This window comes from Esox lucius, chromosome 25 (assembly GCF_011004845.1).
Source record: "Esox lucius isolate fEsoLuc1 chromosome 25, fEsoLuc1.pri, whole genome shotgun sequence".
Classification (NCBI taxonomy): Eukaryota; Metazoa; Chordata; class Actinopteri; order Esociformes; family Esocidae; genus Esox; species Esox lucius.
Genome location: NC_047593.1, coordinates 782,394 through 809,488, shown reverse-complemented (window position 1 = coordinate 809,488; position 27,095 = coordinate 782,394). Strand labels below are relative to the sequence as shown.

At 42.9% G+C, this 27,095-nt stretch overlaps 1 protein-coding gene across 2 annotated transcripts in view; it reads right to left on the bottom strand.

Moving 5' to 3' along the window:
- Window positions 1-27,095, bottom strand: part of LOC105005986 (pre-mRNA-splicing factor ATP-dependent RNA helicase DHX15) — a 60,003-nt gene that overhangs the window by 28,637 nt on the left and 4,271 nt on the right. Inside the window, exons 1-9 of one of the 2 annotated variants that reach the window (XM_010864273.4) lie at window positions 24,916-25,012; window positions 24,349-24,691; window positions 23,024-23,217; window positions 21,102-21,261; window positions 13,127-13,345; window positions 12,676-12,843; window positions 12,259-12,345; window positions 10,175-10,324; window positions 3,473-3,581 (exon numbers count right to left, since the gene is read on the bottom strand). In XM_010864273.4, coding sequence (XP_010862575.1) covers window positions 3,473-3,581; window positions 10,175-10,324; window positions 12,259-12,345; window positions 12,676-12,843; window positions 13,127-13,345; window positions 21,102-21,261; window positions 23,024-23,217; window positions 24,349-24,691; window positions 24,916-24,953 — 1,468 coding nt within the window. In that variant the 5' untranslated portion in view covers window positions 24,954-25,012. Of the gene's footprint in view, window positions 1-3,472; window positions 3,582-10,174; window positions 10,325-12,258; window positions 12,346-12,675; window positions 12,844-13,126; window positions 13,346-21,101; window positions 21,262-23,023; window positions 23,218-24,348; window positions 24,692-24,915; window positions 25,013-27,095 lie in introns of those variants that run through there. The other variant, XM_010864272.3, reaches the window with a different exon arrangement.

Here is a 27,095-nt window from a genome sequence, read left to right as displayed (position 1 = left end):
GTGGTTAGGGAAAAACTCCCTAAGGTCGAATTTTAGGAAGAAACCTAGAGAGGACCCAGGCTCAGAGGGGTGACCAGTCCTCTTCTGGCTGTGCCGGGTGAGATATTAAGAGTCCAATTGGAATAATAAATACATTTCTCTGGGCTAAATCCAGAGTCTATTTGATTTTAGACTAGGTCAGAAGTATGACCAGGTGGACAGGGACAGGGACAGCAACAGGCCCCCCAAACCAGGTAATCCGCAGGTGTGGACCAGGACCTCATCTCCTTCTAAAATTTAAAACTGGAGGAAACTGAGAAAAGTTAGTAGTACATCCCTCATATCCCCCAGCACAATAATATAGCAGCGTAACACCTTGGAACTGGTGTTAAGCAGGTAAAAGGTCTGGAGTGGATTCCAGGTGTGGCATTCACATTTGGAAGCTGTTGATGTGAACCGACAACATGTGGTCAAAGGAGCTCTCAATGCAAGTGAAACAGGCCATCCTTAGGCTGCAAAAATAAACTCCATCAGAAAGATAGCAGGAACATTAGGAGTGGCCAAATTAACAGTTTGGTACATTCTGAGAAGAAAAGAATGCACTGGTGATCTCTGCAACACAAAAAGGCATGGACATCCATGGAAGACAACAGTGATGGATAAACATAGCATCCTTTCCATGGTAAAGGAAAAACCCCACAACCTCCAGCCAAGTAAAGAACCCTCGCCAAGAGATAGGCATACCATTATCCAAGTCTACCATAAAGAGAAGTCTTCACAAGATCAAATACAAAGGGTTCAACACAAGGTGCAAACCATTCATAAGCTGTAAGAATAGAAAGACCAGATTAGAATGACAAAAAAACTCTAAAAAAGCCAGCCAAGTTCTGGAACAACATTCTGCAGACAGATGAAAGATCAACCAGAAATCAACCTAAGATCAACCTGTACTGAATGATGGGAACAAATGAGTGTTTATTGATGTGACAGAAGACAGAAGCCAGATTAACTGTCCATCTGCGCTTCACTTTACAGATGGACAGTGACCCAAAATACACTGCGAAAGGAACCTAGGAGTATTTTTAAGATGTGACAGAAACAGCCGGATGAATTCTGAAGTGTATAAGTATATATTGTCTGCTCAGATTAAGCCAAATTCAGCAATGTTTATTGGATGGTGCATCACTTTACAGATTGACAATGAACCAAATCATACTGCGAAAGCAACCCATGAGTTGTTTTAGTCAAAGAAGCGAATCACCTTATCTCAACCCGATCGTCTTTCTGCCTTAAGACAAAACTTAAGGCAGAAAGACCTACAAACAAACCACAACTGAAGACAGCTCCAGCAAAGGCCTCTTTTAAAGCATCACCAAGGAGGAAACCCTATGCGTTCCAGACTTGAAGTAATCATTGCCTGCTAAGGATTCTTGAAAAAGTATTAAAAAGGAAAATTGTATTTATGATTGTGGTACACAGCCCCTGGTATAAGGGGACTGTGTATGAAAATGGTTGCCATTCCCAAACATTTCAAACAATATTTTTGTTCAACCCCTTGAATTAAAGCTGAAAGACTGCACTTCAATTGCATCTCGGCTGTTTCGTTTAAAATTCAGTGTAGTGGTGCATCAGCACTTGTGCTGATTATAGACACTGGGGCATTTTTAAGTTTCAAAAGACTGTGACCACCCACCCCCCCCCCCCCCCCGCCTCACAATGGTTTGATCCACTGCACCCCCCCAGCCCTTAGCAGTGGCATATCATGTAGGTAAAGTGCGTGTGGGAATCTGAGGGAGTCTGTCGGTGTCGGCTGACTTACAGTAACTTGTTCAAATAAGGATATGTTAGACATTTCGTTACTACTACTGCTAAATACAATTAAATACATTCATAACCATTTTCGCTGTATTGAATTACAGGTCACACTTGGTTAGCTATCCACAAGCTAGCTACAGTAACATCAACCAGTGTTTCTTAGCAGGCAAGGCGACTCTTTATGTCGGCCATCTGAAAAGGTACTCATTGCATGCAGCTAACATGAGGTTAATTCAGTCAGTTTATGTTAGTAGAGTTCACACACTCAATAGCTGAATTTGCAGAGCTAGAGTAGCGTGCAAACCGATGGCACAAACTAAAGCAGTATTACAGCACAACTTTTGGTGTCCCCACAGTTATTGCTCTTGATAAAATATTATATAATTGTCCTCTCCAAAGTCGATCAGATTATCACCCAAGCCCAGATTCCAGGGCAATGTAAATGGCTGCACATATAAACATTAAATCGCTAAAAAAGTTTATCATTCATCGTATTTGTCTATTACTAAATATGCAAGAATCGGAATTCATAATGTCTTAAACTCTTGAGAGCTTGTGAATAATTACATAAATAAATGATTTACACACCACCTATTGCCTGATAGTGTATTTTTTTGATATGACAAGTGAAGCGGCTCAGTATCTTTTGCGCCATGATCTTTAGAAAAAGGACTGCATTTTTTACGGTTGTACAATAATTATTCAGTATACCTTTTAACATTATTACTGCTGGTAGTAGTTTGCTAATTTAATTGAAATTAAATGTATAATTAGTAAGCAGCATGGTGTTTTAGGGAAGCTCTGGATGAAGTGTTGTGACGTCTTAATGACACTCTGGAACACTGAGTGAGTACTGAAATCACGTGCAAAAAAGTCACACTGGGGGGCCGTTTAAGTGATATTTGAAACTTGTGTGAAAAGGTTTCAAGGAGCTTTTTTGCTCCTTGAAATGCCTTTTTGTAAAATTTGCTATATAAACAGAATTTGATTGATACTACTCAGGTGAATGTCAATGGAGCAAAGAAGCATTGGAAGGGATGAAAAAAACATGAAATATTAACCTCCTACTTGTCATTAACACAGTTTCCCTAAAAGCATGTGTTCGCACATAGCAGTTAGCCGTGAGCATGGCATTCTCTGCTGGATACGTGAACAACACATACACATACATTTTGCTCTATTCATCTATTCATCAGAGACTGAACAGAGTGAAATGTTAACTAACTAATGTAAAGTTATTTCCACACTTATTCATCAAAAAGCACAGGTTACTGAAATAAATGACTTGAGGTGTTCCACTCGACATGATGAAAGTGACCTTTTCTGTTCTTGTAAAGGTTTGACATGATTTTTTGACATGTACAATTATTCCTTGGTACAATCAATAATACCAAACATGCTGAAAATGGAGATCAGAACTGTTTGAACCGAATCGTACCAAATTGGAATCCAAGTATTGATTCTCAAGACAGCATTACAAGTTGTGCTGTGAAACTTTGTTAATGGGTCACCCCAGTGAAATTCCTGCATCAGGTCTTCGGCGTCACAGCACAGCATAGTGTGTAAGCAATGCAGCTGTTGCATAACTGCTCCATTTGCACTAAGTAGGAAAACAGGTACATTTCGGTAAGCTGAGCACATCTGACTGGCAAGCCCTCAAAGAATTTAAGTTCCTCACCTGGTGGATCCATGAAGTCAAAGTGGACCAGGTCATCGATACCCAGCTTCTTCAACTGCAACACAACAGATCCCAAATTGGACCGGAGAATCTCGGGATAAGTGTTGTCCTGCAATGAAAAAGATAAAATTCAAAAGTACAATGAAATGCAGTTAACATCAAATCAGAAGTGAAAATAGAAGAGGGCACAAAATGTATAAATTTACATATATTACAAGTAAGGTTGGGTACCGAACTGTACTTTTAAGGGGACCAACCGAATTACATTGGGATTACAGAGTACCGATTCACGTAAAATCAATCTGTGCCAAATTTTAGTACCTGAGAGCGTATCTGGGTGAGAGAGTAGAGAGAGCCAGACTACGAGAACGAGATCACCTCAACCCTGCAGCTTGTTTAATGTTCAACACAAACAGAGTCAGGGCAAAAGCGAGCTGAAATCGTTCAGAGGTGTAGATATACTTTTCAAAACTTGACACAGACAACACTCGCTGCAATATTTTTGATGCGAAATGCAAAGCTGAAATGTCCAACCTGAGGAAGGCCGAAGCATGTTCCATATCTGATAGCATGAAAACCATGTCCCCTGCTGCAGCCGCAGCTTACGTTAGTGCTACAAAAGTACTGATAAAAGGTACAGTTGGGTACCAGTGCCTAATTCCAGGTACTGATGGAACTTCAAGAATTTTGGTGGAACTTTAAGAAAAACACATTTGAAAATGTCAGTGCTTGAAACATTCATCATAAAAATATATACAAGAAATCAGCTTCTCCTCCTCAAGAGATGCCCATTTCAAACTGGCTTTTAAATTAGTAAAAGTAATACTGAATATGCATATGCTAAAATGAACTATTTTATATGAAAATATTACTTTCAAATTGCGTCCTCAATTTCCATTAAGACTGTCACAATTTTACATAATCATGAATAAATCAGGAAATGGCATGGTCAGCCCGAAGGCCGCCTTCCCGTGGGCTCACCACATGCAGGAGGGACCATAAGGGGCCGGTGCGGAGAGGATCAGGCGGCAGTCGAAGGCGGGGGCCTAGACAACCCGATCCCTGGACACGGAAACTAGCTCTAGGGATGTGGAACGTCACCTCGCGGGCAGGGAAGGAGCCTAAAATCGTGCAAGAGGTTGAGAGGTTCCAACTAGAGGTAGTCGGGATCACCTCTACGCACAACTTGGGCTCTGGAACCACACTCCTTGAGAGAGGATGGACACTTCACCACTCTGGAGAGGCGGCGGGCTGGTGTGGGTTTGCTTATAGCTCCCCAGCTCTGCCGCCATGGGTTGGAGTTTACCCCGGTGAACGAGAGGGTCGTTTCCCTGCGCCTACGGGTCGGGGATAGGTCTCTCACTGTTGTTTCTGCCTACGGGCCAAACGGCAGTGTAGAGTACCCAACTTTCTTGGAGTCTCTGGGAGGGGTTCTGGAAAGTTCGCCGACTGGGGACTCTATCGTTCTACTGGGGGACTTCAACGCCCACGTGGGCAACGACAGTGACACCTGGAGGGGAGTGATTGGGAGGAACGGCCCCCCTGATCTGAACCCGAGTGGTGTTCAGTTATTGGACTTCTGTGCTAGTCAGTTTGTCCATAACGAACACCATGTTCAAGCATACGTCCATCAGGGATGGAAATTAAAGTTTTTGTCCACCGGCCACTGTGGCTGGTGGATTTCAAAATCTACCAGCCACTCAATGTTTTTACCAGACACTTTCTTGTTTTTAACCAACAACGTGAAGCGTGTTGACGACATACAGAGCAGTACATTATCAGATTTGTCTCGTCGTAAACTAACCAATCGCGGGACTCCCCATTGTCTGCTTTTCTCCATCGTTCTTTAAAAAAATGTTTTTTGACTTTCGCCTCTTTGTCCACTGGCTCCTCCTGAGATGTTTTCTCAGCGGACCTCTTAACGCCTGCGATGTAACGCCACATTTTTTTATGTGCGCCGCCTCTAAAGTGTACGTAAGAGGATTAGTGCCAAGCAATAATACAAAAAATAAAACCATCTCGACAATAAAGTCATATCGTTTTGTTTCGAGAAAAAACTCGTTATATTTCGAGAAAAAAGTCGAAATTAAATGTAGAATAACGCATTCGATCAGTGTGCATTGCATAGCCTACTGATGGCAGAGTTTGATCAATTAGTCAAGCTATATCATAGACTTTCTTTCAGTAACAAAGAAATACTATCAACTATTAGCTAATTATGACAGAATTATTTAAAAGAGAATTTGCAAGCGGCTAGGTCTTTATAGAAAAAAAAAAAAAGTTCAATTTGCGCGATGTACTCGCTTTTGTCCAACATGAATTGACAACCAGTGGACAAATGCAAGGTTATCGCTGGCTTCACCTACGCGCGATTCATCGAGGTTTCGTGGTTTGCCATGAAACGGATTATTAAACTTTATTCTTGATATTTAATGAGTTTATTCTCAAGATTGTATTTCGACTTTTCTCTCTAAATTTAACGAGTTTAATCTTGCATTATAATGACTTTAATGTCGAGATGGTTTTATTTATTTTTTATTATTGCTTGGCACTAATCCTCTTGCGTAAAAGCGTCCGGGTGAAATTATGCTATTTTTATTTACCCGCCACGGTGGCCGGTAGGTGAAGCGAGTTTACCCGCCACAACACAAAATCACCCGCATTTGGCTGGTGGCGGGTGCTAATTTCCATCCCTGCTGTCCATCAGTGCACGTGGCACCAGGACACCCTAGGCCGCAGGTCGATGATCGACTTTGTCGTTTCATCTGACCTGCGGCCGTATGTTTTGGACACTCGGGTGAAGAGAGGGGCGGAGCTGTCAACTGATCACTACCTAGTGGTGAGTTGGATCCGATGGCGGGGGAGGAAGCCGGACAGACTCAGCAGGCCCAAGCGTACTGTAAGGGTCTCCTGGGAACATCTGACCAAGTCTCCTGTCAGAGAGATCTTTAACTCCCACCTCTGGCAGAGCTTCGACTGGATCCCGAGGGAGGCTGGAGATATTGAGTTCGAGTGGACCATGTTCTCCACCGCCATTGTCGAAGCGGCCGCTCGGAGCTGTCCGGGTGGTTGTGGAGGCAAAAACTTGGGCCTGGGAGGAGTTCGGTGAGGCCATGGCGAAGGACTATTGGCTGGCCTCAAAGAGATTCTGGCAAACCGTCCGGCGCCTCAGGAGAGGGAAACAGTGCCCTACCAATGCTGTTAACAGTAGAGGTGGGCAGCTGTTGACCTCAACTGGGGATGTCGTCGGGCGGTGGAAGGAGTACATTGAGGATCTCCTCAATCCCGCCGTCACGTCTTCCATTGAGGAAGCAGAGGATGAGGTCTCAGAGGTGGACTCGTCCATCACCCGGGCTGAAGTCACAGAGGTGGTCAAGAAACTCCTCGGTGGCAAGGCACCGGGGGTAGATGAGATCCGCCCTGAGTACCTCAAGTCTCTGGATGTTGTGGGGCTGTCTTGGTTGACACGCCTGTGCAACATCGCGTGGTGGTCGGGGACAGTGCCTCTGGGATGGCAGACCGGGGTGGTGGTCCCTCTTTTTAAGAAGAGGGACCGGAGGGTGTGTTCCAACTATAGGGGGATCACACTTTTCAGCCTCCCCGGGAAAGTCTATGCCAGGGTACGTGAGAGGAGAATACGGCCGATAGTAGAACCTCGGATTCAGGAGGAAGTGTGGTTTTTGTCCGGGCCGTGAAACACTGGATCAGCTCTATACCCTCTACGGGGTGCTGTAGGGTTCATGGGAGTTTGCCCAACCAATCCACATGTGTTTTGTGGATTTGGAGAAGGCATTCGACTGTGTCCCTCACGGCATCCTGTGGAGGGTGCTTCGGGAATATGGGGTCCTCGGTCCTTTGCTAAGGGGCTGTCAGGTCCCTGTACGACCGAAACAGGAGCTTGGTCCGCATTGCCGGCAGTAAGTCAGACTTGTTCCCAGTGCATGTTGGACTCCGGCAGGGCCGCCCTTTGTCGCCGGTTCTTTTTATGGACAGAATTTCTAGGCGCAGCCAGGGGCCGGAGGGTGTCAGGTTTGGGGACCACGCGATTTCGTCTCTGCTCTTTGCGGATGATGTTGTCGTGTTGGCCCCTTCAAACCAGGACCATCAGCATGCACTGGGATGGTTTGCAGCAGAGTGTGAAGCGGTGGGGATGAAAATCAGTACCTCCAAAACCGAGGCCATGGTCCTCAGTTGGAAAAGGGTGGCTTGCCCACTTCAGGTTGGTGGAGAGTGCCTGCCTCAAGTGGAGAAGTTTAAGTATCTAGGGGTCTTGTTCACGAGTGAGGGAAGGATGGAACGGGTGCAGCTTCTGCAGTAATGCGGTCGATGTATCGGTCTGTTGTGGTGAAGAAAGAGCTGAGCCGCAAGGCGAAGCTCTCGATTTACCAGTCAATCTACGTTCCTACTCTCGCCTATGTTCATGAGCTTTGGGTCATGACCGAAAGGACAAGATCCCGGATACAGGCGGCCGAAATTAGCTTTCCCCGCAGGGTGGCTGGGCGATCCCTTAGAGATAGGGTGAAAAGCTTGGTCATCCGGGAGGAGCTCAAAGTAGAGCCGCTTCTCCTCCACATCGAGAGGGGTCAGCTGAGGTGGCTTGGGCATCTATTTCGGATGCCTCCGGAAGGCCTTCCTGGGAAGGTGTTCCGGGCCCGTCCCACCGGGAGGAGACCCCGGGGAAGACCTAGGACACGCTGGAGGGACTATGTCTCCCGGATAAGCGGAAGAAAATGATGGTCAGCCATTTCCCTGAGGAACAGACTTCCTGCGTGTGGTTTAAGTTTCCTATGCATTGGATACAAGTCTACACACCCCTGTTAAAATGCCAGTTTTTATGTCTCATTCTTTTGCATTAAAAGATAAATCATTTCAGAACTTTTTCCACCTTTAATGTGACCTATAATGCGAACAATTCAATTGAAAAACAAATTGAAATCTTTGAAAATGGCTCACACAAAGTTAGGATTATTAAATGTTACTGTATATGAAACTGATATCGTTTATCTATTAAAACAGAATCAAATGTTCTACATCTCCTTTGCTGAGTTATAGTTTTGTAAACCAAATTTGAAAAAACTAAGTTAAATAATTAAGAAACTTAAAATGTACTTCATTAGAATAGCATTTGATTTAAATATATATATTTTTTTATTTAAATCATTTAGTAACATTTGAGTAACTGAATATCATTTTTAAATACTAGAGGAATTTAAACATATATTGGATAAAGCAAATTAAAATAAAATTATTTTTACTATGGCTGACAGATCAACATGAATAACGTGAATTATGAAGTGAGGTGAATAATGTGGTTTTTCAGAAAAGGTATTGAATTAAAGAAAACTTTCCTTTACATTGTTTGACAGCTGAGACATATATTCACAATCCATGACATATTTTGGGGGAGAAATAAATAATGTTTGGTCCCAACTCAAGAATCAATGTATTACAGCAGACTTCCCATTCTGACACGGGTTAAAACGTTCTTGTACAATTTCTGACAATACACAGCAATCCATTTGAGATGTAATGATCATTGAAAATAAAGTCCACAAGGTAAGCTGATTGAACTAACAATCAAATTAGAATTATCAGTATCTAGCAATCATTTTCAGGTGGCCTTGGCTTGAGTCTGGCTAGCGTAACACGGTCCATTTACACCTATCAGTCATAACATTATGACCACCTGCCTAATATTGTGTTGGTCCCACTTTTGCTGCCAAAATAGCCCTGAACTGTTGAGGCATGGACTCCACTAGACCTCAGAAGGTGTGCTGTGGCATCTGGTACCAAGATGTTAGCAGCAGATCCTATAAGACACACCTCGTTGTGCTCCTCAAACCATTCCTGAACAATTTCTGAATACCATTGCCATGAAAGGGTGCACATAGACTGCAACAATTGTTAGGTAGGTAGTACGCGTCAAAGTAACATCCACATGACCCAAGGTCTCCCAGCAGAACATTGCCCAAAGCATCACACTGCATCCACCGGCTTGCCTCCTTCCCATAGTGCATTCTGGTGTCATGTGTTCTCCAGGTTAAAAACACACACACACACACACCCAGCCATCCACGTGATGTAAAAGGAAATGTGATTAATCAGACCAGGTCACCATCTACCATTGTGCCGTGGTCCAGTTCTGATGCTCACATGCCCATTGTAGGCGGTGGACAGGGATCAGCATGGGGAGCCTGAATGGTCTGCGGCTATGCAGCCCCATACAGAACAATCTGCGAAGCACTGTGTGTTAGGACACCTTTCTATCAGCACCAGCATTAACTTTATCTGCAATTCGAGCTACAGTAGCTTGTCTGTTGGATCGGACCACACAGGCCAGCCTTTGCTCCCCACGTGCATCAATGAGCCTTGGCCGCCCTGTTGCTGGTTCACTGCTTTTCCTTCCTTGGACCAGACTGGTCACAACCCACAAGGGCTGCAGTTTTGGAGATGCTCTGACCCAGTCGTCTAGTCATCAAGTTGGCCCTCATCAAAGTCGTGCAGATCCTTACGCTTGACCATTTTTCCTGCTTCTAACACATCAACTTTGAGGACAGAATGTTCACTTCCTGCCTAATATAACCCACCCACTGTCAGTGGTCATAATGTTATGGCTGATCAGTGTATTTGTCCAAATCATATAATATACTCCATTCAAATGTATACTTTGCCCCAGTACTTCTACAATTCAGGACAGTTTACCTGCATCTCTGTCTTGTAGGCTTTCTCAGTGTAGAGGCGGAAAGTCTTCCCCGGTCGAGTTCTGCCTGCACGGCCGGCCCTCTGCTGGGCCGAAGCTTTACTGATGGCTGTGACAAGAAGAGACTCCACCCTGATACGAGGGTTGTAAACCTGCATGTGAGAAAATACAGAGACAGAAATCAAAATCACGAATGTTGTTCATTGTTGTTTTCTCGTCGATGAAGTCCACACAACGTTTCCCTCTTATTGAAATCAGAGCAGCATTCCATCACTGCTAAATACTGATGTGCCGCCACAGATGACATTTTGTATTTATTTTTTACGCGCAGTTTACCAAACAAACATCATAGCGACCAACGTTCGGAGCAGCAAGCTAGCGAGCGAAATTGGAGAAACAAACTTATTGTGTCTGTGCACGCGCAAGTACATGTGGAACTGTCAGAAAGTGTCTGTCACATAGATATAAGGCAGGTAGCCAACATCTGAGACACAATGAAAGATAAGAAGCATGGAAAGCATGGAACATCATCAAAGACTACAGCCACCCAGGATATGGTCTCTTCACACTGCTACCGTCTGGTAGATGCTACCGGAGCAACAGGTCACGCACTTCCAGACTCAAAAACTGTTTTTCCCCCAGGCCATAAGGCTCCTCAACCAGCAACACTGTCCCATGATCATACTGATTAGGGTTGGGTACCCTTCGCATTTGAACTGATACAGGTACTGGAACCTGGAATTCGGTACCGGTACCCAACAGTACCTTTCATCCGTACTTTTGTAGTGCTAACGTCAGCTGCGGGCAACTTGGCTTTCATGCTATCAAATACAGTACACGCTTCAGCTTTAAGAAATATTTCGATTTTGACTAGGTACTGGTGTTTCCTCAGGTTAGACGTGTTGCAATGGCAAGCTTTGCATTTCGCATCACAAATAATGCCTTGTCTGCGTCAAGTTTTTAAAAGTGTAACCACACTTTCGGCTTGCCATTGCCCTGACTCTGTTGGTGTTGAAAATTGAAAAAGCTGCAGGGGTAAGGCAATCTTGCTCTCGTTGTCTGGCTCCCTCTCTACTCTCTCACCCAGATGCGCTCATAGGTACCGAAATTTGTCACCGATTGATTTTACGTGAATCAGTACTCGGCAGTAGTCGGTTGGTACCCTCAAAAGGACCAAAGTCGCTACCCAACCCTAATTCTGATCAAACATGATCTTTCCAGATGTTCTTTCAGGTACTTTTAATGGGCATTAAAATATTCCTTTGCACGTGCCATTCAAAAGCATATTACACTCAAATGTATCTATAAAACGAAATACTTCCGCCATACTGTTCATACTACCCATCCTGCTCTTTCAAAAATGTATGCTAGTTTACATCTTTATGCATATTACTGCCATATCTATAATATTCAATATTACTACCAATAGCGCTGCTAGTTTACTGTACTGTACACTGCAAACAGTTCAGTGTCATGTATAATTTACGTTTGCCGTTTATACCTTTTCTCCCTTAAATTCTCACTATGTAGTAGTGTGAGATGCCACCATAAGCTTATTACACTCATATGTATCAATAATAATCAATAACTCTACCAGATTGCTGCTAGTTTAAAGCACTCTATCCTTTGAACTGCTGCTAGTGTACAGTGTTATGTATATTTTTGCTTATGTTTTTATTTTGTCTGGCTATATTTTTGCATTTTATTTGGTTTGATATTGTATCTGTTTATTTGAGGCCAACCAGACCAGTTTAGAACCGCTGAATGTGCATAAACCAAGACCAGCTCTCTGGCAAGTGTGAATCGTTCAAGGTTTTTTTCTCAGAACTAAGTAGAGCAGATTATCAACTTTTAAAGCAACAAATATTTCCCACACCTTCATCAAACAGTATTGTATGATATACCATTACAAAGCTCTGAGTCTGGACCTTTATAAAATGGGTTGCACGTTTGTTTTAAAAAACGTGTCTTAGCCTTCTAAATTGAGTGAGTGTACTGGTTCCCAGTTTGCCGAAATAGTTGGTATTGAACAAAATGAACCCTAACAAAGGGTTACGTCATTACATTGAAGAACCAGCAGCCTTACCTTTTGCTTGGCAAAACCGGGATCAATCACAAACACCACACCATCAATGGTAAGGGATGTCTCAGCGATGTTTGTGGAAACCACAACCTAGGGAAGAGATATTAATTGAGGTGTAAGCATTAATGGACAATATATTCAAAAAGGAAAAAGATCTCCGCACACTCAGGAACAATCCAAATATAAATTGTTTTGATGCTTTTTTGAAGGTTGGATGACCAAAAGCTTGCATTAAATCGGTATTGGCACTGATCTAAAGTATGCAGAGATATTTTTCCCCATTTTAGTTTTCTTGATTTGACTCCTAAAGGTAAGCTCCAGGCAAGTCTGCAACAGACTACCTACAGATGGATCATCGATTCAAAATTACATGATAGGCACTTTGTATATAAAGTCTGAGAAACGTCTGAGGGTCAGTACCTTTCTTCCTATTGCACCACTGGGCTTCCTCGGGGGTGCAGACTCAAAGATTCTCTGTTGCTGCTGGGGAGGTAATGTGGAATATAGTGGAATGACTTTGATATCCCCGACTTCAGGTCCCAAATCGTCTATCTCCCGTTTGATACGTTTACAGGCTTCGTCAATTTCCTGAAAGACCATTAAGAGTAAGATATTATATGTATTTATCTGGACAAAATTCTCTGAGCAGTATACAAGTAACCTGAATATGGTACTTCCCTTTTTATTCAGGCCACAACGTTGATATGAGAAGGGGTGAAAACATGAATGGGTGTATTTCAATTTGCATTTAAGTAGTAATTTCAGAAAATAAAAGATTTGTCAATACATTCTGAACATATATTAATACACATTTTATATTTTACTTCCTACTGACATTTAAATATACCCCAAAGCTGCTGGGTTGCTATACCTCTTGTCCGGTGAGAAATAGCAGACAGTCCCCCTCCTCTTCCTCACACATGTGGATCTGGACAACCGTTCGGATGGCAGCTTCTAGGTAGTCCCGTTCGGGCTCAGGTGTGTAGAAGATCTCCACGGGGTGTGTCCGTCCGGGAATGGTCAGCAAAGGACAGCTGTCAAAGTACACCTGGAACTTCCCAGCGTCTAATGTGGCACTCATCACAATCACCTGTTGGGAAAAGGAAACGCTCCTGTTAATGCATGGGTTTAAATCCAAAGCCACTGACAGGGGAAGTGAATAACACTGATTATCTTATCATCATGGCACCTGTCAGTGGGTGGGATATATTAGGCAGCAAGTGAACATTCGGTCCACAAAGTTGATGTGTCTGAAGCAGGAAAAATGGACAAGCATAAGGATCTGAGCAACTTTGACAAAAGCCAAATTGTGATGCTAGATTACTAGTTCAGAGCATCTCCAATACTGTAGTCGTTGTTCCCAGTTTGCAGTGGTCAATAACTATCAAAAGTGGTCAAAAAAGGAAAAGCGGTAAACCGGCAACAGGGTCATGGGCGGCCAAAGCTCATTGAGGCACATGGGGAGCGATGCAACAGATGAGCCACTGTAGCTCAAATTACAGAAAAGATTAATGCTGGTACTGATAGAAAGGTGTCAGAACACACAGGGCATCGTAGTTGCGTATGGGGCTGCGTAGCCACAGACCATTCAGGGTGCCCATGCCGACCCCTGTCTACTGACGAAAGCATCTACAATGAGCATGTGAGCATCACAACAGGACCACAGAGCAATGGAAGAAGGTGGCCTGGTCTGATGAATCACGTTTCCTTTTACATCACATGGACGGCCAGGTGCGTGTGCGATTCTTACCTGTAGAACACATGGCACCAGGATGCACTATGGGAAAAAGCCAAGCCGGCGGAGGCAGTGTGATACTTTGAGCAATGATGCTGGGAAACCTTGGTTCCTGCCCTTCATGTGGATGTTACTTAGATACGTACCCACTACCTAAGCATTGTGGCAGACCATGTGCACCCTTTCACGCAACAGTATTCCCTGATTGCACTGGCCTCTTTCAGCAGGATAAAGCGCACTGCCACAAAGAAAAAAATGGTTCAGAAATGGATTGAGGAACACAACAATGAGTTCATGATGTTGACATGGCCTCCAAATTGAGCATCTGTGGGATGTGCTGGACAAACAAGTCCGATCCATGGAGGCCCCACCTCTCAACTTACAGGACTTAAAGGATCTGCTGCTAACGTCTGCCAGACGCCACAGCACATCTTCAGAAGTCTAGTGGAGTCCATGCCACAAAGGCAGCAAAAGGGGGACCTACACAATTTTAAGCAGGTGTTCATAATGTTATGGCTCATCAGTGTATATTACAGCCTTGTGATGTTTTATCACTCCATCCTAGACTTGACGCTACATCATTTATCCACTTCTCGTGACTTTCTTCAGCTGTAGGCTACTTGGTTATGCTGCTTGCACTCATCCAGCATCTTCAAGTTCATACATCTAGTATATACAGTATCTCACAAAAGTGAGTACAACCCTCACATTTTTGTAAATATTTGATTAGATCTTTTCATGTGACAATACTGAAGAAATGTCACTTTGCTACAATGTAAAGTACACAGCTTGTATAACAGTGTAAATTTGCTGTTCCCTCAAAATAACACAACACACAGCCATTAATGTCAAAACCGCAGGCAAAAAAAAGGGAATACACCCCTAAGTGAAAATGTCCAAATTGGGCCCGAGGTGTCAATATTTTGCGTGGCCACCATTATTTTCCAGCACTGCCTTAACCATCTTGGGTATGGAGTTCACCAGAGCTTCACAGGTTGCCACAGAAGTCCTCTTCCACTCCTCCTTGACGACATCACAGAGCTGGTGGATGTTAGAGACCTTCAGCTCCTCCACCTTCCGTTTGAGGATGCCCCACAGATGCTCAACAGGGTTTAGGTCTGGAGACATGCTTGGCCAGTCCACCTCCTTTACCCTCAGCTTCTTTAGCAAGGCAGTGGTCGTCTTGGAGGTGTATTTGGGGTCGTTATCATGTTGGAATATTGCCCTGTGGCCCAGTCTCTGAAGGGAGGGGATCATGATTTGGTTCAGTATGTCATAGTACATGTTGGCATTCATGGTTCCCTCAATGAACTGTAGCTCCCCACTGCCAGCACCACTCATGCAGCCCCAGACCATGACATTCCCACCACCATGCTTGACTGTAGGCAAGACACACTTGCCTTTGTACTCCTCACCTGGTTGCCACAACACATGCTTGACACCATCTGAACCAAAAGTTTATCTTGGTCTCATCAGACCACAGGACATGGTTCTAGTAATCCGTGTCCTTTGTCTGCTTGTTGTCTGCAAACTGTTTGCGGGCTTTCTTTTGCATCATCTTTAGAAGTGTGCAGTGTGCGGCGTATGGTTTGAGCACTGACAGGCTGACCCCCCACCCCTTCAACCTCTGCATGAATGCTGGCAGCACTCATACGTCCATTTCCCAAAGAAATCACCTGGATATGACGTTGAGCATGTGCACTAAACTTCTTTGGTCGACCATGGTGAGCCCTGTTCTGAGTGGAACCTGTCCTGTTAAACCACTGTATGGTCTTGGCCACCATGTTGCAGTTTCAGGGTCTTGGCAATTTTCTTATAGCCCATCTTTATGTAGAGCAACAATTCTTTTTGTCAGATCCTCAGAGAGTTCTTTGCCATGAGGTGCCATGTTGAACTTCCAGTGACCAGTATGAGGGAGTGTGAGAGCGATAACCCCAAATTTAACACACCTGCTCCCCATTCACACCTTAGACCTTGTAACACTAACGAGTCACATGACACCAGGGAGGGTGAATGGCTAAATAAACACCAAATTATGTATTGCATAATTCCTGAGATATAAAACATTCACTCACTTCTTGTAATGGATTATATAGGGGTCAATTGGAGTGCGGGCCCTTAAAACCGGTTAAGCTGTTTAACCGCATTTTCTGTCAATGGTGCTGATTTGTTTATTTGACTCAAAGTCCTCGAGTATTACGCCTAGATGTTAGAGATTGTGAAATCTCATTTCGTTTTCTCCTACAGAAGTAGCAACAAAGGTGGCATTGAGTTTTAAAAAAGCAGGGCAGCATTAAACCAAGCATTAAAACCATTCATGTCAGGACCTCCGTGCATCAAAGTCCTGTGAACATCAAAGTAAATTCAAAATAAAAAACAACACTACTGGATTTATTCTGAATAATTTACATGTGTTGTATTTTAATTTAAATTAGTTTTAGAGCCCAATAAACAAATTGAAATGCTGAAGTTTGTGTTCTTTTAAGTTATAGTTTTTTTCCGAATTCCTATCATAAGACCTGAAACACAAACACGGACACCGGGGATCTGAAAGGCCTGGCAGTTCTAGAGTATTGTAAATCATGAATCTGACTATATGTCTAAATATGTTTTGTTATATATAGTTTACGTCCGGGCCGTGGAACACTGGACCAGCTCTATACCCTCTACGGGGTGTTGGAGGGTTCATGGGAGTTTGCCCAACCAATCCACATGTGTTTTGTGGATTTGGAGAAGGCATTCGACTGTGTCCCTCGCGGCATCCTGTGGAGAGTGCTTCGGGAATATGGGGTCCTGGGTCCTTTGCTAAGGGCTGTCAGGTCCCTGTATGACCGAAGCAGGAGATTGGTCCGTATTGCCGGCAGTAAGTCAGACTTGTTCCCAGTGCATGTTGGACTCCGGCAGGGCTGCCCTTTGTCACCGGTTCTGTTCATAATTTTTATGGACAGAATTTCTAGGCGCAGCCAGGGGCCGGAGGGTGTCAGGTTTGGGGACCACACGATTTCGTCTCTGCTCTTTGCGGATGATGTTGTCGTGTTGGCCTCTTCAAACCAGGACCTTCAGCATGCGCTGGGACGGTTTGCAGCCGAGTGTGAAGCGGTGGGGATGAGAATCAGTACCTCCAAATCCGAGGCCATGGTCCTCAGTCGGAAAAGGGTGGCTTGCTCACTTCAGGTTGGTGGAGAGTGCCTGCCTCAAGTGGAGGAGTTTAAGTATCTAGGGGTCTTGTTCACGAGTGAGGGAAGGATGGAACGGGAGATTGACAGACGGATCGGTGCAGCTTCTGCAGTAATGCGGTCGATGTATCGGTCTGTCGTGGTGAAGAAAGAGCTGAGCCGCAAGGCGAAGCTCTCGATTTACCGGTCAATCTACGTTCCTACTCTCACCTATGGTCATGAGCTTTGGGTCATGACCGAAAGGACAAGATCCCGGATACAGGCGGCCGAAATGAGCTTTCGCCGCAGGGTGGCTGGGCGTTCCCTTAGAGATAGGGTGAGAAGCTCGGTCACCCGGGAGGAGCTCGGAGTAGAGCCGCTGCTCCTCCACATCGAGAGGGGTCAGCTGAGGTGGCTTGGGCATCTGTTTCGGATGCCTCCGGAACGCCTTCCAGGGAAGGTGTTCCGGTCCCGTCCCACCGGGAGGAGACCCCGGGGAAGACCTAGGACACACTGGAGGGACTATGTCTCCCGGCTGGCCTGGGAACGCCTCGGTGTCCCCCCGGAAGAGCTGGAGGAAGTGTCTGGGGAGAGGGAAGTCTGGGCATCCCTGCTTAGACTGCTGCCCCCGCGACCCGGCCCCGGATGAAGCGGAAGAAGATGATGATGATGATGATGATGATATATAGTTTAGGTGTTGAAGCAGGAAATACAGTATCATATTTTCGGTTTTATAGTTTGAGCAGAAAAGCCAGAATACTAAGGATATAATAATTTTGCTTCTCCAACAACTGAACTCTCATTCTAATGCTTTACACAGCTTTGTAAAATGAAAAAAAAGGAAGTGAAATTAAAAGGTAATCTGACCAATTAGGAGAGCATACAGGATTGCCTACTGCAGGTTTTAAAGTAAATTAGCGATATGTCATAATGTCTTCTAACATTCTCTACTTCAAAACGATCGAAGCAAATAGCTGTGCTTTGTATTATAATATTTAGGATAATTCAAGTGTTTAAACAAATAGTATTTCTATGTAGGCTATAAGTGTTTCTTTATAAAAACGCATCGTAGTTATAGCAGTGATGAAGACGTAAACGGACGCAAATGGATACATGTCCCTTTTAAATGTAATGTTAGGAACATTGTAAACATCGTCTGCAACTATCTTCAGAAAATGATTTGAATAATAATAGCATTTTCAGCGTTCTAGCTCCCCATGCTTTGGAATAGTGTAATCACAGCTTTACCTAATTTAATAGCTATAGGCTATTCCCATTCGACGCAACCACCCAATATTCACAGTGGCAGTGGAAAAAGGTGATTTAACAATAGGCTTACAAAACACTATTTTCAGAAACATGAGTACATGGTGACTGAAACCATAAAAAAGGTAAGGTATCATTATGCAGTACGACAGGACACTAACACAAATAAACATTACAACGACCAAATCAATGACATTACAGGCACCAAAGAAACAACATACAACAACAACGTTCCTTGACAGTGTAAGCCAAGTGTACTTTTCGTAGTTGATCTATTTTTCTCATAAAAGGCTTTGCCAGTAAATCTGCCATCCATTTCTTATCCATTGTGTGTTACAAAACAACAGGGCTAAAGCACTACATCTAAAAATCTAAATGTCATCAAAGGTAAAATAAGACGTTGCTGCATTATGTCCTAACTAATTTAACTTCAACATGGCAAACTCGAAAACTGATTGTTTAAAGAATATGACAACATCACCTCAATTTTCTTCAACAGCAGATGGGATTCACTTGAAATTCTATAGGCCTCTGGGTTGATTTTCACACAGAGAAAGCACATGTGGAAAATCTGATTTATCTGAGCTGCACTGGAAACAGCGCAACTGAAGGAGTGAATTCCTTCAAAAAATCCACTATGGTGGAATGTCCGTCATGGCAGACTTTATGGGTCCCAATGGCAAACATTTTCATAATGAGGAGCTACACCTATGTACCAATTTTCAAGACTCTAGGTCACAAGGGGTGGGAGGGTGAGCTTGCAAAATGTGCAACTTTGGAGGCTTTTGATAGCGCCACCTTGAGGCCAACATGCACACCACTGCACCAGAAGTTGTGGCCGTTTGCCCTCAGTGGGTCAGTGATGGTCTGGGGAGGCATGTCCTTGGAGGGTCGCACAGACCGCCAACAAGCTAGCCAAAAGGTACCCAGACTGCTGTTAGGGACCCGGATGAAACCCTCAGATATATCGTCAGACCTTACACTGGTGCAGTGGGCCCTGAGTTCCTTCTGGTGCAGGACAATTCCCGACCTCATGTGTCCAGAGAGTGTAAGCAGTACCTGTTTGACAAAGGCTTTGACGCCCTTGACTAGCCCTCATGTTCCCCAGACCGGAATCCAACTGAGAACCTTTGGGAAGTTGTGTATCGGTGCATCTAATGCAGCCACAGACTGTCCAGGAGTTCACTGATGCCCAGATCCAGGTGTGGGAGGAGAACCTCCAGGACACTATTTGCCATCTCATCAGGAGCATGCACAGACATTGTTAGGAGTGCATATGGGCATGTGGGGGCCATACACACTACTGAGTCACATTATGAGTTGCCATGATGAAATTCACGCAAGTTGGAACAGCCTGAGATTTTCATTGTTTACTTTCATTTTTTACTTTGAGTCGGAATCCAGTTCTCAACCGGTTGGTGCTTTTAGTTTCCATTGACTGTTGCTACGTCATTTTGTTCTTAACGCATTACACAACGTAAAGTAGAGATTTTGATCTTTAATATATTTTGTTCGTCAACACCCGGTGTGTGATTTAAGTGTTCCCTTTTTTTGGGCAGTGTAACATTATGACCACCTGCCTAATAGTGTAGGGCCCCCTTTTGCCACCAAATCAGCCCTAACCCATCAAGGCATGTACTCCACTAGACCTCTGAAGGTGTGCTGTGGTATCTGGCACAAAGACGTTAGCAGCAGATCCATTAAGTCCTGTAAGTTTGGAAGTGGGGCTTCCATGGATTGGACCCATTTGTCCAGCACATTCCACAGATGCTCGACTGGATTGAAACCTGGAGAATATGGAGGCTAATTCAACACCTTGACCTCGTTGTTGCGTGCCTTAAAACCATTTCGGAACCATTTCTGCTTTGTGGCAGGGGGCATATACAATTGCCATGGAAAGGGTGCACATGGTCTGCAACAATGATTAGGTAGGGAGTACATGTCTAAGTAACATCCACATGACTAGGAGGACCCAAGGTTTTCCAGCAGAACATTGCCCAAAGCATCACACAGCCTCCGCCTGCTTGCCTCCTTCCCATAGTGCATCCTGGGGCCATGTGTTCTCCAGGTAAGCCATGCACACGCACACGGCCTTTCCCATGATGTAAAAGGTAACGTGATTCATCAGACCAGGTCACCATCTCCCATTGTTCCATGGCCCAAATCTGACCATGGAATAATTGTAGGTGCTTTTGGCAGTGGAAAGGGGTCAGCATGGGCACCCTGACTGGTCAGCAGCTACTCAGCCCCATACACAACAAACTGCGATGCAGTATGTGTTCTGACAGCTTTCTATTAGTACTAGCAAAAGAGCAGCAGCGAAATGAAAATGTATGCAAGTGTCTGCACTCACTTTTGTTCCTTTAGATAACGGTCTGCTAAATTACTTACATGGACATTTAGTTAAAAAAAAAGCTCGACTTCATGTAAAAAAATACATTAAACTACAGAAATCAGGGGGGATGGGGGGCATGAGTAACAGACAGCAACCAGGAGAACAATGTAGCCCTGGAGAGGCAGTCAAACTGAAATGTTTTGCTTGTTCTCCAAATCTAATAATATATAGTCAGTATTTTTTGTATTTAGGCATTTCTCCCATAATTCATTGTACAGATAAAATGATTTCAACTGGTCAAAAGATTACAAAAAATTGGAAACCGTGACATCCCCCCTGGACTTTGAGGAATTACCTTGAGGTCTGATCTCTGTCGGACCACCTCCTTTAGGACTCCCATCAGGATATCCGTAGCTAGCGTTCTCTCGTGGGCCTCATCCAGGATGATCACACCATACCGCTCCAGCAAGGGGTCATTCATGGCTTCCCGAAGCAACATACCATCGGTCATATATCTTAAAAGGGAAATGGACACATGAAATAGGGGCTTCAGCATTAAAACTTAAAGTAATCTTTCAATCACACACAAATCTTGAAGTTACCTCTTATAAATATATTGGCATTTGGCTTAATGACAAGATATCTTTCGACAGATTAACCACAGATTACTGAATTAGAAAATAAACCTTCATTTCAATAGCCTTTTGATAACAGAAAATAAATACGCCACTTATGCAAGTTTTGGATTTTTGTGATATAATCTACTGGGACAGACAGGGACAGCTGAATAATGGATTGTTTGAAAAAAATGTTTGAAAAAGAATGTGAATTTTTGACAAACTCTCTCTTTAAGGCAATTGGATTGGTCAGGACATAATAAGCCAAACGTAGCATCTGAACTAGGTAAAACAACCATTACTTTTCTTGCAAACCAGAAGAGAAACAGGATGCCAAATGACCGTGTGATTGAATGCACTGTGCCCTTGAATACATTTATGGAACTACAGGGGTTATGATTGAAGAAAGGTTATGATTGCAGTTATTTAAAATGAATTGTTCTTAACATAACTGTTTAATTAAATCGTTTTATTTAAAAAACTAAGAATATATTCCTTGATCTGTTTTGCATTTTTACATTAACAAGAAACCAGGCAAACAAGCCCGATGTAGAAAGTGTTGCCCTCACGAGATTAGAACACGGGTCGCCCACACAAAGGGCTGTGTCGTTAACCACTAAACCACTTTACATTTGCTGGGCGTCAGTATAGCATTGTGTCTACCCTGAACAAATCCTCTTTTGCCACTGGCTGTTTTAACAGTTAATTGGCCATTCGTGAATTACATTGATACAGTTAAACTGACTAACATTTCTTACTAAGTTTCCCTCCAACACAAATAGCATCTATGCACTGTATGGCGTTTGACAATGGCCGCTTTAACAGCACATAAGCCAGTAATAAGCTTTACCGGTATCTACGAATTTACTGGAATAGTAATAAGAATTGAGCAACTGCTAGTGAGTCTTTCATTTCATGGCATAAGAATTTATGTATTTATTTCATGGCATAACAACATACTTTTATCACTGATACAAAAACTATCAATAAAGGTGAATATAACTAACTTTTTGAAAAGACGAGAGAATCGTGGAATCTACCAGAAATAATTAATAAATGTTGCTGTTCTCTATAGGTGCAAATCCTCTTTTGCCACGGGCCGTGAACTGAAAACTAACTTTTGGTCTTCCCATGGCCCTCAGGAGACTCAAATGATGCTACTTCCTGTTGCTCATTTGACTTGAGGAATGTCTGACATTTTTATAAGGGGGAATGTGTCAGAGTAACAGGTCTGAGTGAAAACCAGGGGACATGACAATTATTTTTATTTTAGCTAACATATTATGAATTTCTGTTGATTCGTTTTTTTTTTGTCTAAACTGGAAATTACACAATTATACAGAAAAATAGGATTTCTGAAGGATTCTAATAATTATATTTCATGGCGAAGTGTAGTGTTAGAGTGTGGATGGACTAAAATCCTATTTTTTCATTGTTCTAGGTAGTTTTTATTAAGGTTTTGCAAGAAGTATCATGAAATTGCAATTAGGACAAACTACAGGACAATTTGCATGATAATATAACGTATTAAACAGAAAATTCTAATGCATATTTATGAATATAATGGCCTGGGGATGGAAAAGGTAAAAAAAGATAAAAATTTAAAATATAGTATATAACCCTGATGTAGCCAGTACTATCCAGACAGGTTGTTGCTTACTTCAGTATGGTCTTAGCAGAACTGCAGTCCTCAAATCGGATGGAGTAGCCCACCTCCTGACCAAGCATGACATCCATCTCGTCTGCGACTCTCTGGGCAACGCTCATAGCAGCCACCCTCCTGGGCTGGGTACAGGCCACCGCCTTCTTGGGGCCACCCAAACCTTTCACCATGTCTACGCACCACTGGGGAATCTGAGATCAAAAAGGAAAAGGGGCATGTTATGGTTGTCAGTTTACCATCACACACCGCTCCAAAGACAACCGTTTTAGAGGACAATTTTTTGTAATTATTATTTGCATAATAAGGGTATTGATAACTGACTTGTATGCCTAGTTAGAAACACTAAACACTCAACTTTGTTGGAGTTTGCTGGTCTGAGAGAACATAGGTGTAAAAAACATTGCAATGTAACCACCAAGCCTACAATTGCACATATGGAAGCAATGAGCACTTTTCCATTGCATGGTACCAGCTCTACTCTGCTCTACACGGCTCGCTTCAGTTGCTTTTCCAGTGCAGATAGTAACCTGTACCCGCCCATAGCGACATCACAGGAAAACTGCCATGACTCCACCTCCAACGTGACACACACACGGGAATAACCTACATAACCCCTCCATCTCGATCAAAAGTATTATTCCTGTTCTGTTTGGATTGATATTACTACTTTGCCCAGTGCAATGTATGCCAGTTAGCCTATAGAAAAACCCAGAAGAAGAAAAAGATGAGGCCCTTTTGTAGGTTACAAAAACAGCGCGTCTTTATGGGTCTCACAGGGATAACGAGTTGATTTCAAAGCCAATGCTTCAGACCAAACCGAGAGGAGTTTTGCAAGGACTCCTGGCACAGACACGCAAAGAGGCGCCGTTCTTGTCTTATAAACCCATTTTCTGACACTGGATAGCTAACACGCTTTGAGTCACTTGTCTAATCAGAAGTTTTCCGTGTTTTCATGGCACCTTTTGATATCGCCGCAGCTCGGTTGGAACCTCCACGTAGCAGGTACTAAAAAAAGTATCTGGAACCAGGTAATATCCCAACATTTGGCCAGTTGGAAAGCAAAAAAGGCGAGCCGAGTCGAGTCTGTACCATGCAGTGGAAAAGCTCCCAAAGCGGGTAGAGTCAAGTCGAGCCGGTACCATGTAGTGGAAAAGCGCCATAAGGAAGACATTTATTTACACACTAAATGATCAAACCTAAACAAATCAACCTAAACTGTTTTTCATCTGGAGTGTGGAAGATTATACAACACTATAAGGCAGAATAAGTACTTCAAAGAACAATTGCTGAGAGGATTTAAAGACTATTGAACCAAACTGTACCTGTGTGGTTTTCCCAGAGCCCGTCTCTCCAACAAGCACAAAGCTCTGGTGGCGTGCCAGAATGTCATTGAAACGCTCCTTGTACTCCCACACAGGTAGCTGCAGCCTCTTCTTCAGGATCTCGTAGTAGCGTGGCGTGTGGGGCAGGTTGGTAAATGGATTGATCTGCTGCTGCATAGCTGTCTGCTTAAGGGGGAGCATGCCTCCCCCAGCCAACAAGTGGTTAGGTGGTACGACAGATGACTTAATGTCCCTATCTCGGTCCCGGTCACGATCTCTTTCTCTGTCGCGGTCCCTGTCTTTGGATCGCTCATCACGGTCCCTATCTCGATCTCTGTCTTTCCTGCAAAATAATATTGACATAAAAATATAGTAAAAGAAAATGAAATTATTAATACAATGGTAAGTAGACTAGTGAATCTACCACTACCCCCAACATTTAGAATGTTAGGAGGAAACTGAATCATAAAAAAAACATCTAAATAACTAATAGTAAACCAAATTAATAGAGTGGTTTGCGGTGGGCTAGAGTAGTTGGCTATAGCGAGCAGTGCATAAAAAAATTACCATTTGGTTGCAGCCCTGTATTCCAGAACTGTTTGCATGTTTTAAACCTGAAATTGCATTTCTAGCTTCTGTGGTGGAGATAAGGATGCAATTGGCAGCTGTGGATAATTAGGTGGCCATGGCGAACCTTAAAGGGGCACTGTGTAGAATCCACCCTCTAAACAAGAACATGACTTAGTTAGGTCTAGTCCAGGGTGGTTTAGGGAGGGAATGATAGTACTGCGAGTGTAAGCAGATTACATGTTAATGCGAACTGATAGACAGGACTGCAATAAAGTTTAAATGGGGACTATGTCAGTCACATTTTGTAGAAAAATATTATTTGATAAATTAACTAAAACATTTACTGGAGATGTCTTCTGGTCATTTTTGCTTGTTTTTATACTACAAGCACAGAAAAAAAAAGACATTCATATTGCCCCTGAAATGTTAATGTTAGCTTGTTAATGTCCGCACAGATCCCCTGCAAATTAGCCACAACTATTATTTATATTTCACACTTCGTTGAAGTATAAATTAGGGGTTGACCGATTAATCCTTTGGCAGATTTTATACATATAGGCTAAATATTTAAAACGCAAACGTTATATTTTGATGACAGATGACAGATTGAACGGTAAGGACGGTAGCCTACTACTACGAGCTGTTCACATTACGTTAGCCTTAACACGGTAGCCTATAGCCATGGCAAACGTCTTATGGAACATAGCTGGATAGGCTACAAAGCAATGCCAGCTGTCTGAAATAAAATTGTAATAGATTTAAATAAATCTGGATGTTTTTTCTTCTTTGAGGTGCTTCGCAAGTTGGAAGTGTTTCCTTTAGTCTTGAATGTCTGAAGGCACCGTTTGCATACTGTGTTTTGCTAATTACTCCCTGACCACCCGCCTGCAGTTGCAGCTGCACTTGCCGCCATTTTTCGCGATTTGGATCCCTGGTACTTACGGTACTGTACAATGCATTTTTAGGGTAACAGCAGGTGTAAAATCTATCAAAATAAGGTTATTTTTGGTCAAGGTTAGATAAAATTATACCTGTCTCATAGTTTGTCTTAGACACTGATCTAACATGACGTCAATTCTATCCAAATAAGTCCACTCTGTCCTCATCCATCTAACACCAACAAAAGTCACAAAAATGGCTGTATGTAGCCAAATTACTTTAGTCAACTATAGTTTATAGTAAATTAACATATACATACAGCACATATTCTGTTTCTAAACGAGATTTTAGATTAATTCTGAATCATTTCAAAACAGATTTAGTCATTAAGCCCATTCATCTCAGAATTAAGTCATAAAAAAATATATCATAATTTTACGAAAAATCCGTTAATAACCAGATCTCCCTTTCTCAGAACAGAATGCGTTGAAATAGTTAACTTCAAGCCCAAACAAACATGGAACTGTGAAACACGTAATTTTGCAATTGTGTTCCACTGAAACGAAGAATTGAACATAACTAATCTCTTAACCCATTAGTCATACCCCCCCCCCCAAAAAAAAAATAAAACATCTTGTACCGAGTCATTATTTGATCAGGTCAAATTTTTATGATTATTATTAGTGACATGTTAGCTAGCATGTGTGACGGGAGATAATTATTTACAGTTGGTTAGTGACGTAGCATACGACCACCTATTAATTGCTTTTTATTTGTATTACAAATGACAGATCTTAGTCTTCTCTGAAGTGTCTACTAGAAAGATGTAGCTAGCATTCTTGCTTCCTGGTAAAGAAAGAAAACCGATCCTTTTGATATTACATGTTATCATGTAAAAAGTCAAATTTCACGAATTGCAAGTTGTCTAAACAATTTACATTACATTATTTTTAAGAGCTCCAAAAAAGTATTTTGACTGATATATTGAGTTATTTAGGGGGGGCTAATTAATTAAACGTTGGATCAGCTGATTGTATAGCAAAGGCTGACAATTGGCATTCAAGAAGTATCGGTTTTCAGTTTATTTCTCCCCACAAAAGTTCTCTTTCGAATAAATAACGCAACACTCAGCTCCTAGTTCATGATACAAGACAGGGAGGAAAATAAACTTTTACTTTACTTACCAATGTAGTGTTCTCTATTCCAAATATTCCAGCCATCTAACTATCCATTCATGAAATTAAATTGCACACTTTTGGGTCCTCCTTAGCCCGGGAATATGCACGAACATTCAGGAT